The following is a 12164-nucleotide window of genomic DNA, read 5'->3' on the forward strand; positions in this document are numbered from 1 at the left end:
TTGTCTAATATGATTAGTCTTATGGGGTATCATATAAACAAATTTCGTTTGCCATTTGCTATATTTCAAATTAAAAACTTAAATATTGGGAATTCATGAAAATTATTTAGAAATTATTTCTCATGACAAAATGTTTTAAGTTAGCCCTTGATTTTATGAAATCATTATCACATGTTTTCTTGATTTTTAAAATTTCATTAAAAATTAAAAAGTAAAAATTGTTTAGCAACAAGCCTATTAGCCTACAACTCCAGTTTCTAACTAAAATTGTTTACCTGAAAAACTGAAAAAACTCCAGTTTGTAGCTAAAATTATCACAGCTGATAAACCCTTTTCGGAGCAAGAGAGACACAATACGAGGAACATAGTCTCCGATAATACTCAATCTGTCCGAAATCGATTGTTGTTCGAAACACCGGCTCATCAATGTCTACCCTAGAAATTGAAGCTCGCGAGTAAGCCCTTCCGCCCCCTTTTCAATTCTTTATTACATCTTTAAATCGATTCTTATTTCAATTGAATTACATGCACAGTTTATTTTATTTGAATATTGTTTAAGATTAATGCCTCAACAATAAGATGTTCTTGCAAAAGGCAAGGGGAGTATATGTTGGTTTGTTATCAAGTTATGATTACGAGGTTGTTGATAGGTTTCGATGTGATTTTTGTTAGTGTTGAAGGGTTGCTAAATATGATGTTATTGTTAACGGAATTAGTATGCTGATTCTGTTGGAGATTTTGGACGAGTGTAGAGGAGGAGAGTATAAATTTGAGGACTTTAAGGGCTTCCAGGATGCTGCATTATACTTTCGATTACTGCTACACACTAGGGTTGTTTTTTGTTTTTTAAAAGTAGGTTATTTGGTTTTTGCTGCTTGAAAAGTATAAAGTGAAAATGATAGTGTACCTCATTAAGTTGTTTTCGTCCCATGTATATAAAATGTATATGAAGAGCTTTGTTAATTATCTGTGAACATTTAATTGGTTATGAGATTTGGGTGTCATGGAACTCTGGAGTAAAGGAGGTGCTTCTCAGAGCGGAAAACTTTTGGAAATCACCCATTTCTGATAGAAGATGATAATAAGGCAATATAAAGTGCAGAAAGGCAAAATTAGGATGTGAAAGTTGTATGTAAAATCTTTAAAAGCAGCTAGTTTCCAAATATATTAGTTGCCAAAGACAATGTAAAGGGGGGCGAACAATTCAACCTAGTTTTCACTTTTATAATTTACTTATCTACTAAGTCCTACATATTACAGCAAGGTAACTCCACTACTGTAGTGCCACATAAAAAGAAGTTCTGATAGTTAACTGAGTTAAGTCTTCTGATGCAACCTTCTTAAGTCTGACTTATAGCTATTGGTTGTTGACTTTTATATAATGTAATCTGCGAGGCAGCGTGTTTTAAGGCTATTGACTTTCACGTAAAATTGTATATACCACAGGCTTAAAGATACCCATTTCTTATATTTACACATACAGTGTGCTCTATATAGAAATTCTTTTTCTTGGTGCAATGCCTACATTATCTTAATTTATTGCCTGTTAGTTGTAAAGTAATATACATTTCACATTCTTTTCTGCAGTGTGATTAAGATAGTTCTTCAGTTCTGCAAGGAAAATTCTTTGCACCAATCTTTCCAGACATTACAAAATGAGTGTCAGGTTTCTCTGAATACAGTAGACAGCCTTGAAACATTTGTTGCTGATATTAACAGTGGAAGGTGGGATGCAATTTTGCCACAAGTATCACAACTTAAGCTTCCAAGAAAGAAACTAGAGGATCTGTATGAGCAGGTATGTAACGTTGAATTGGTCAGTAAATGCTTGTGTATCTCCCTTGTGTATATATACATATGTTGTATGCACATATATGTGTTTAAACCGGGACAATTTGTTTCTAGCCTTTAGGTATTAAACACCCATGTAGTTGAAATGGTGTTTTATCTAAAGTCCGTCAATGTCGTAAGCAGTGTTCAACAGCTGGACTACTCTTCCATCTGTTTTACTCTCTTTCAAATATTATGCAACTCAAGTAATTGAATACTTGTTGTTTGATTATCTTGTCTATCGGGACCACATACTAGGTGTATTTTATGCAAAGTTTTGTAAGATAAGGTTCTAAGTATTGCCACAAGAATATGATTTGCTTTCATTGTAAAAAATCACCAGAAGTGTCACTGTTCATCTGACCTGGCATTACTTTAAGCATGAAAGTTCTGTAGCTGCTTAGTGTAGACTGTAGATGACCTAGCAGCTTCATCACAGATGAGGGAAAAAACTGTGCCATATCTTTCCTTTCCGATCCCCCACTTTGCTGCGAGCTATATCCTACTTTTCTAATCTGTATTTTAGATTGTTCTAGAAATGATTGAACTTCGAGAAATGGATACTGCACGGGCTATTTTGAGGCAAACCCAGGCGATGGCTGTCATGAAACAGGAGCAACCTGAAAGATATTTGAGGCTTGAGCATCTTCTTGTTCGAACTTATTTTGATCCCCATGAGGTCAGGATGCCTTTTAAGATATATATAAACAAGCTATAATTTTTACCATTGTGATGGACTTCATGTTTAAATCTTTGTAATTATCTGATGCTTTATACTGATCCCAAGGCTAACTCGATATCCATAGGCTTATCAAGAATCAACAAAGGAGAAGCGACGTGCACAAATTGCTCAAGGTTGTACCTCTTTCTCACATCATTAATGAGCCCTAGTTCAAATTTATAAATTATGTTCTGCATCACATTTGATTAGTATTTGTGGCTGTAATCAAACACCATAAATCGGGTTTTCTTTAATTGATACTGTAGATATTAATATATTATCATAATTAGATATTAAAGAATTTTTGATTTGGCACAATATTATTATGTGTAGAGAGGCCGGGAAGATTATAATAGTTAATTATTCATCTATGGTAAAAAAGTCTATTGAGCTTTTTAAGGCCATACAGTCTATTAATCTGTAGGAATATAATATAACATTCAACCTCTTGGTCACTTGCATAATGCTCATATACCAAATGCAAGTGACGGTTCAAGCCTTGTTATAGGCATGTGGCTGGTTTGAGTATATGACTCTTATACCAAATATCATTTCTGTCTTTTGCTAAATAAATGTCATTTCTGTTTTAAATTTTTTAACAAGCTAAATTCATTGAGAAACAAGTAAAAAGAGGTCCTATTAGCTGAGTTGTAAAACAAACCTGGAACAGTGGATGATCATGGCCTTATTAGGATTGAAATTAGACATGGAAGGGCGTTTTAGGGTGTTTGCTGTTTGTTGATTACTTAGCATTTGATTTTCTTGCATATTCTTAAAGCAAGAGGAATGCTTCTAAAGGTAGTAAACCTTACATCTTCTATCTTCTGCTTACTCTCGTTTTACTTTGCTGGAATTTCAGCTCTTGCAGCAGAAGTTTCTGTGGTTCCTCCATCACGGCTAATGGCCTTAATTGGTCAGGCTCTAAAGTGGCAGCAGCACCAAGGTTAGAAATCTTAATTAAATGCTTATAGTTATATAAGTAACTTTGAGCAAGACACATGTGGATCCCTCTTGGTTATGTGAATATGAACAGTAACTTAATGTGGTTACTTGACTTCATATTATTAGAACTAGGTTTTATAATAAAAAAACTTAAGCTTAACATGCCTATACTGTGAGATTATGCATAGATCATGGCTTTGTAAATGAGGTGATAAAAGTTCAGCAAACTATCTTCAGTTATGAAGTGTGTGTATAGATTGTGGTATAGGCCACTTATGTAATTGGTTGCATGCTAATAGTCTGTAATCTGTATGTGGCCTGGGAAAAATTGGCAGTGATGCCATTAAATTTTAATGGTGAAGCATAATTTTCCATATTACTCCTTACTGCTATTCTAATACTTTTCAAGGCCTATTGATATACTCTTTTCCATAATAGAGGTTATATAATAATAGGAAGGGTCGTCAATAGTCAACACTCTTCATTTATCATTGACTACTGAGCATTGTGTCTCATCCAAAAGAAATTCATCATTGTTTCTAGTTCTAATTTATTCATCTGTTACACTATTATATTAAGCTATACTTTGATATAAAACCGTATAGCTCTTTGCCTATGCCATACTTAATTTTACCACCCTGTTATATCTTTCATGGATAAATAATTGTGGGTTCTATCAGGCTTGCTTCCACCTGGAACACAGTTCGACTTGTTTCGAGGTACAGCTGCCATGAAACAAGATGTAGAAGATATGTACCCTACCAGTCTCGGGCATACTATCAAAGTAAGCATTACTTTATACTGCTCATTTTCTTCAGCAGCCTCTGTCATTGATTGGTTGTGTATGGATCACACATAGTGTATGATGAATTCTTTTCTGGCGGACTTGGCAATTTTTTTACCCGTTGATTATAGTATATTATTCAGTTGCTAACTTGCTATATTGTTGTGCTAGAAATGCTCAATTGCTAATAGAATATATTCGCTTAAATAGATTGATAAAAATTTATTGCTTATAATGGTTTTAAGGTGTTACATCCTTAAATTTATGTGGTATGAATCATAATCCTAATGCTAATTTTCTCATACACCATGGATTAACATATAACAGATAAAAACACCAAATTAATGATTTCGGCATGTTCATTTTTTTTTCCCCGTTCAAATGCGGTACTCACATGTACTATCACTTTTATTGAACTTCATTGTCAGTGAAGCGTGTTAAAAGGTTTTTTCATACTCTTCTATTTCTATTAGTTTATCAATTTGGAATTTCTTATAACGTTGCTGGAGATCTCATCCTGTAGTTTGGGAAAAAGAGTCACCCAGAATGTGCTCGGTTCTCACCAGATGGCCAGTTCCTTGTTTCTTGCTCTGTTGATGGATTTATTGAGGTACTTGTGATAAAAAAGTACTCCAAAAGCTGTTAGTCTCGGGATCTTGGTCGATTATTCTTATTAAAGTGCTTCTCAAATTTTGTTTTGCCAGGTCTGGGATCACATAAGTGGAAAACTCAAGAAGGATCTCCAGTATCAGGCTGAAGTGAGTTATTTTGTTACTCTTTTGTTTTATATCTTCTCTTTCTTTCACATCCTCACATATGTCCATTATATGCAGTTGTGGATCTACTTATGTGGTCTTTTATCTTTATTGATATCATATCTCCAAGAACATAGTTTGTTGAAATTTTCTTAATTGTAAATTTTGTAGAAGTTTTCTAATTGGTTTTACTTTGTTACGAACACTCATTTCAAAGTCGTTCTTTGGGTAAACATGCACCCTTTGATATACTTTGTGATGATTATTTCTCAAGGAATCTACCGGGGAATAGTTTGTAAATATTGCAAGCAAGTGCAATTTATCAATGTGCACTACACGAGTTTAAAAGTTAACTTAGTTTGGTGATGACGTTATACGTGGAGGACCAGCTTAATTAACATACGGGGTCTGCCCTTATTTTGCAAAACAATTATAGACTTAATCAAGATAATATCTCAGCAATCATGTAATATATATCTTACCGCTCTTTAACAGCTACAGATCAGATCTTAGTAGCCTTATGTTTTATCCAGCAATCTTCCCATATCATTCTCTGATTTTCTTGCACACATTTGATAGACCAGAACTTATCGTGGGACCTGCTGTTTGTTTAGCCTGGTCCACATACTTGTCATCATCTGATTTACTTGATTCTGGAACAGACAGAATTTTATAAAATTTTATATAATTCTTTTCTCTAATCTGTTGACAAATATGTTATATTTAGATAGTTGTCTGAAGTTATGCGATAACCTTTCGCAGGAAACATTCATGATGCATGAGGATGCTGTACTTTGTGTTGATTTTAGTAGGGATTCGGAATTGCTTGCATCTGGATCTCAAGATGGAAAGATTAAAGTAAGTTTTCTCCGGTTAGCAGTCTCCTCACTAAAGCCAAAAGTAGCTAATAAAATGGATCAGGAAAGTGTAAATGCTGACCAGATGAGTTCAAATCCAGCCTTAAAGAACATTTAAAAGCAGAATAAGTAACTTTTTTATTTTTGTTAACTAATATCAGCGTATTACAATGAACGGGGTCAGTTGACTATTTAGTACTTACCTTTATATGTCCCAAAATAGTAATGCATTAAGTTTCTGATGCTGAGAAGTGCTGGTGCTTCTGAGAATCTGTTTGTTGTTACTGTGATTTTTATTTTCTGGAGGGGTGGCAAGGGACTGAAACAGGGATTTGAGGCTGAGGAGGTGATTCACACACTGGGCCTCTATGCCAAACCAACTCATAAGCTGTTTTTATTTTTTATTTGCTAAATAACTCATAAGCTGATTTTATAAGACAAAAAAAGGTTTTAGTAGGTTTTGCTTCTTTTTCTTGCGCTTATTGTACATCATCTGTGAAATTGGGGTCATTTACCTTTCAGCAAGTTGGTATTAGTTATATTCAATTCTAGAATATATGTTGCTGACCCTGTAAGAAAATAATAAGAAGAAAACTGGATCTTGGTAGTAAGTATATAGTGTAATCATCACTTCGCTTATTGTTCCAGGTTTGGCGCATTAGAACTGGTCAATGCTTGCGTCGCCTTGAGCGTGCACATTCCCAAGGTGTTACAAGCGTCGTCTTTTCACGAGATGGAACTCAGCTGCTAAGCACATCATTTGATGGAACTGCAAGGTCTTGTACTTTTTAAATGGATATACCCGGTTGTTGTTGAATTTTGTTTCTACTTTCTCCCCATCTCAACTTAAAGAGTCATCTTATTGTGATCTTGAAACATGTATCCTTATAAGTTAAGCTAAGCTAGGGGTAGCAATTTTGGGTTGTGGGTCGGGCTCATTCTTGGGTAGCAGACTCAGGTTGTATATTTAAGTAAACCGTGACCAACCAAAACTTTAACGGGCCAATATGATATCTGAACACTACCCAGAAGGCTGATGATTTATATGACTAGACCTGAACTCAGTTGACTCCAAGTCGCCGAGGTAGAATTTTAGACCTCATTTGGTTATTAAGGGATATAGATTAGTATAGTTCACACTTTGTTGCCAATGATTCTCAAGCACCAGCAGTGAACACAGACAAGTTCGGGTACTGAATCAGCACAAAAACATAGATTAAAACCAAACCCCATCAAATACAGATCGAGATGATGAGTATTAAGTAGAGATAAACGTCGAATTCTTATTCTCTTATATTGTATATTATATAGTGAATGACTCACGTTTAATTTTACATTTATTATGATATTAAACTGTATATACGGATTACTGCAGCGTCAATATCTGCTTAGATTTGGGTCTGGGGCCTTTGGGCCATAAACTACGTATGCTACTAAAAGAATTAGAAACCAAGTTTGGTATTGACAATTGAGATGTATTATGAATGCAAAATTGAAAATAAATAATACTTTGATTTTCGAGTTGACCAAAATGACCCGATTCAGGTTATTTGAGCCAACCCATACCCAACCCAACTGAAAAAACATTCGACCCTGATTTGTATTTTTCTCTAGGGTTTGGTTCCCATCGTATTTTGCCACCTCTAGTTAATATGATTGAAAATATTTAGATTCACAAATTGATGGTCTACTGCTATTTTAAGGTCCATGTATGAGTATATAATGTGATTGTTTGAACTTGAAGGTGATACTTACTGTTAGCTCACAATTGAATGTGGAACTAGTCACCTAAACTCATCGCGTATTTAAGCATGTTATCCTATACAATTTAGGCAATTGATAGTATCTTTCGACCAATTGTTTTCAATATTTTAAACGATGAACTCTTGAGCTGCAAATCATACTTTCTAGAACTCTTAATATGATGGGTTTCATTTTGTTTGCATATTCACATTAATTGAAACGTTGGTGCCTAGCCAGCTCAGCTGAGGATATCATACATGCTTTTGATCACCTTACAGTTCTGATAATTATTCCAATGAGATCTTAATGAGTAAATGGGTTGGTTTTTACTGCTGATGTAGAATACATGGGCTAAAGTCAGGGAAGCTGTTAAAAGAATTTCGTGGCCATGCATCATATGTAAATGATGCCATATTTACACATGATGGACTTCGTGTTGTAACTGCATCCAGTGACTGCACAGTCAAGGTTGGTTCTTTCTATTGTCAGTCTGCTGATGCTAAAATGACAAATATTTTCCTACAACTATGTAAATGACATGTATGCTGTGAACTTAGGTCTGGGATTTGAAGACTACAGACTGCCTGCATACATTCAAGCCACCGCCTCCTCTAAGGGTATGTTTTCTGATATCCATATTTCATCTATTTCCAAAATTACAACGGTTCTTATATCTAGCTGTATATAACTCTCTTTTTGAATGGTTAGGGGGGTGATGCATCTGTGAATTCTGTTCATCTTTTCTCGAAAAGCTCAGATCACATTATTGTCTGTAATAAGACATCATCAATATACCTAATGACACTCCAGGGGCAGGTAACCATTCCCTTCTTTATACAATATGGAGGAAAGTCTCAACTACTACGTCCTTATTGTGACAGAGTGCAGTTGTTCCTAAAAAACTAAATGGCGGATCGAGAGAAATAATATAGTTATATATAGCACAAAGAAGCTATCTATGAAACACACAAGAAGATAGAACATAAGTTATCATGAAAATAAAATGATAGATTAGACACTGATACCTCAGTGGCTGTTTGTTAAAGTGTTTTAAGCATTTGAAGGTTTTTATCTGGTCATTATCAGTTACACTTATTTAAATACTCGTGCACCCTTATGGCCTTGCCTCTATTGAGGCTTGTATGCGCTAGGAAAAAGTCTTCCAGATAAGTGTTTGAAGTTTGAATAGGTGGAATGATGTAAGCAAGATATGACTCTGTAATGATTGTGAATCTACGTGGAAAGAAAGCAAGAAATAATGAGGTGTACTGTAGGGATCAAGTGTATTCTTGAAGTGGTTGTTTGGTTAAAAAAATCGTGTGTAATTTTATTAACAAAATGGTACTGTTAATTTCTTTATAACTTAACTAATTGTTATTCCTTATGGTCCCCAGTATAAGTTGATTGACAGTTTTCATGTAGTATATAGTACATAAAGAATACTTATGCATGGTATATTTATATATAAATATTTTCGAAGAAAATGTCAAAGCAAATTTTTATTTGAAATAAAAAATACAAAAATATTGCATACATACATTTTTTTTAAATGTATATTGACCTACGAGAACAAGTTAAATGGCTTATTGTACGGACCAGAGTTCATTATTTTTGGTTTTCTTTATTGGAAAATTAGTGGTTGAAGTAGTACTAATGCAAATGCTTTAAAATTAAAGTGTGTATGTGCGAGACAGAATGGCTGGATAAATTTCAGTAATTCCCAGTAAACCCACAGGAATACCTTTTGAGCTTTGATAGTGCTAGGTCTGCGGAAATTGCAATATGTAGTTAATAAATGCTTTGATGCGGCTATAACTTGTTAAAGATAATATTCCCCAAGTAGCCAGTTCGAGATTTGAGGAACAATCTTGCTCAACTTGACAAATTGATGTGCTCTCTCATAAATTTTTCTTGTTTTTACTAAATATTTTTGTTATTATCTTTATCTTTATGATGTGTGGGTAGGTTGTGAAGAGCTTTTCATCGGGTAAGAGAGAAGGGGGTGATTTTGTGGCAGCTTGTTTATCACCTAAAGGGGATTGGATATATTGTATTGGTGAAGACAGGTAATTGCTTACACAATACTAGTTAAATGGAATTCGTGTCCTATACTTTCATAAACAGTATTGCACTCTTGTTTCCGTCAGGTTTGACAGTCACTTTGTACGTAATATTGCACGACTTTCCTGACTTTCTTCTCGACTATTCCTGCCTTCAGTTATTTGATGACAATATTATAAGACCTGGTATATTGGGCCTTGCTATATGTTATATGTATATACACACAGACATAGATGGTGATATGCTTGATAGAGTAACTCCAAGTGAAAACAGAACTATCTACCGAGTTACAATAAATTTGACTTTCTGTGCAATGCTTTAAAGACATAGTGTTTTTCAATTGAAAAATGTGGATACTTATAATGTCTCATTGGTGTAGAAATACTCACATTTATCCACAAAAGGTTAGAAAATAATTGTATTAATAAATACCGATCAACCAAACTAGTTATTCTGGAGTTCCTCCCATCTAAAACCTGGTGTCTTCATGCTAATATAAATAAGGTGAATATTTAAAGGAAGCCTGCAATCATGACATTTGAATCATCCGGAATATCTAGCAGATGCACTTTCTGTTATGAAACATGGACCTGTACACATTTTACCATATAGACAAAATTCAGATACCTGCACTGCGCTCTCTGTATTTATGGTAAAAGATAGTGTGGCCATTGATTAGTCTCAAGTGAGCGTGTCGTATGGAGACTTGAAAGGACTTCCAAAGCCATGAGATATTCAGTTTTAACTTTTTAGGAGTTTATAATAGTATGGCAGTATTCAATCAGGACTTTTAAATACTTTTTAGAAGTGCAGTGGTGTCCAGTTTAGACTTTGTAAGTTTTCTCTCTGTTTCATATTTTGTAGTATTGCTAGTGCAGAATGTTAATAATGTGAGCTGTTAGGTACATTTGGGTTCTTATGAATGTGCATGCTTATTTATATTAGGTAACCTATTAATTTAACGTGCATTGCCCAAAAGTTTGTAGCATTCTCTTGTATGCTATATGATCTCTTGATATCGACAAATAGTGTACCCAAAAGTTTCCAACGTAAAAAATGATCAATTTAAATGTTGATGTAAGCATTTAACCTAAAGCAGATGTTCAAATATATTAGGTACATGACCTACCAACTGACGTGTATTTTATTTGCAGAAATATGTATTGCTTCAGCCACCAATCAGGCAAACTAGAACATTTGATGAAGGTAAGATTTTATATAAAACCGTAATCATTTGCATTCTGCACCAACAAAATTGCTAGTCATTTTTCATGAACATTGAAGATACTGGTAAGTGGTAACCTGGTAGAAACATATATCAGGTTATATATTTAATATTAGATCACTATATTTTTCTGTCTTTCTCAAGAAAAGTTTCCTTCGGTCATGTGTTTTCTTTTAGTATTTGTTGCGGTGAATTACAGTAGAAAACTCGAGGAAACTTTCTTTTGTTGTTTTTGGGGTCGCTTTAATTAAAATTTAACATCAGTATGCTAAAGCTATCTTAAAACACTTTGCGTTGGCAGGTGCATGAGAAGGATGTAATTGGTATAACACATCACCCGCACCGAAATCTGGTTGCCACCTACGGAGAAGATTGCACGATGAAGCTGTGGAAGCCTTAAATACATAGATCATTCATCATTGTTTGTTTTGTCCGAACCTAACCTCCTAGGTTGATATAATTTCGCTCATGCTAAATACTTGTGAAGAATTTTTTAAACTGTCGCAAACATTTTCCAAATTTAATTTGTAAGTTTAATTTATCTGCACGAAGAAATAGAATGTATTGAAAGTTTATTAAATGATGCAAGAGTGAAAATATTCATCTAGTGGAACAATGATTTGGTGAATAAAAGTAGATCCACGTCCACCGAAGCTTTTGCCTAAATGCGCTTTTCGTCATCCCTTACCTCAGCATTATGTTACACCGACGGCACACCATTGTAGACTACAACAGAGCATATAACTAGTAAAATATAAGGGGTCTTTCTAGTGTGTGCCCATGGGCACACATTAAGCACTAAATTTGATAAATTTGGTGGATTCTGATTGGTGGACTAGATGTATATGCAAGGGGGGCCATCCTTATTTATGATTAGATGACTAATGAAAATGCACCAAACTCATAGGAGTTAGTGCTTATTGTGTGCCCATGGGCACACCATAGAAAAACCGAAATATAAGTAGATTAAAGTACTAGAATACCGGCGAACTTCCAGGTAATTTCTTGGTTAGGCAAGTAATTGTTATAATAAATTTAAACGGTCTGTAAAAAAAGTTAAAATTAAACGTCAAAACAACTTGAAGGTGAAGGTTTCATCGGTTTTGTAAGTTTTTTGACAATTACAATGACGACTGATTTGAATAAGAGTTAATTACACTTTGAAACCTCTAAGTTTGTTCCGAACGCAGTTTAGTACCTGAACTTTAAAACGTGATAATATGCACCCTACATTTAACATTCTCGT

The 12164-nt window shown here is 34.4% G+C and overlaps 1 protein-coding gene across 2 annotated transcripts; it reads left to right on the top strand.

Annotated features, from left to right (window-relative positions):
* The first annotated feature begins 252 nt into the window (after positions 1-252).
* On the top strand, positions 253-11534 carry LOC108210277 (suppressor of mec-8 and unc-52 protein homolog 1). 2 transcript variants are annotated; one of them, XM_017381593.2, is made up of 16 exons: positions 253-455; positions 1588-1798; positions 2357-2509; positions 2637-2685; positions 3411-3494; positions 4174-4277; positions 4801-4887; positions 4982-5035; positions 5795-5890; positions 6538-6665; positions 7974-8100; positions 8190-8249; positions 8341-8448; positions 9598-9698; positions 10848-10899; positions 11220-11534. In XM_017381593.2, exons 1-16 carry the CDS (start codon positions 427-429, stop codon positions 11316-11318), a joined length of 1542 nt encoding a protein of 513 aa, XP_017237082.1. In that variant the 5' UTR covers positions 253-426; the 3' UTR covers positions 11319-11534. The 2 variants fall into 2 exon arrangements, 1 of the variants encoding a protein (XP_017237082.1); XR_010288821.1 differs by having other exon boundaries at positions 294-455; positions 10848-10983; positions 11220-11249.
* Positions 11535-12164: the final 630 nt, after the last annotated feature.

The sequence above is a fragment of the Daucus carota genome, chromosome 2 (genome assembly GCF_001625215.2).
Source record: "Daucus carota subsp. sativus chromosome 2, DH1 v3.0, whole genome shotgun sequence".
Taxonomy (NCBI): Eukaryota; Viridiplantae; Streptophyta; class Magnoliopsida; order Apiales; family Apiaceae; genus Daucus; species Daucus carota.

Excerpts from the sequence above, each read along its gene's own strand:
- LOC108210277 (XM_017381593.2), top strand. The coding sequence starts at position 427 with ATGTCTACCCTAGAAATTGAAGCTCGCGA. Across the intron at positions 2,686-3,410 it reads ACGTGCACAAATTGCTCAAG|CTCTTGCAGCAGAAGTTTCT; the intron begins GTTGTACCTCTT and ends CTGGAATTTCAG. Across the intron at positions 3,495-4,173 it reads AAAGTGGCAGCAGCACCAAG|GCTTGCTTCCACCTGGAACA; the intron begins GTTAGAAATCTT and ends GGGTTCTATCAG.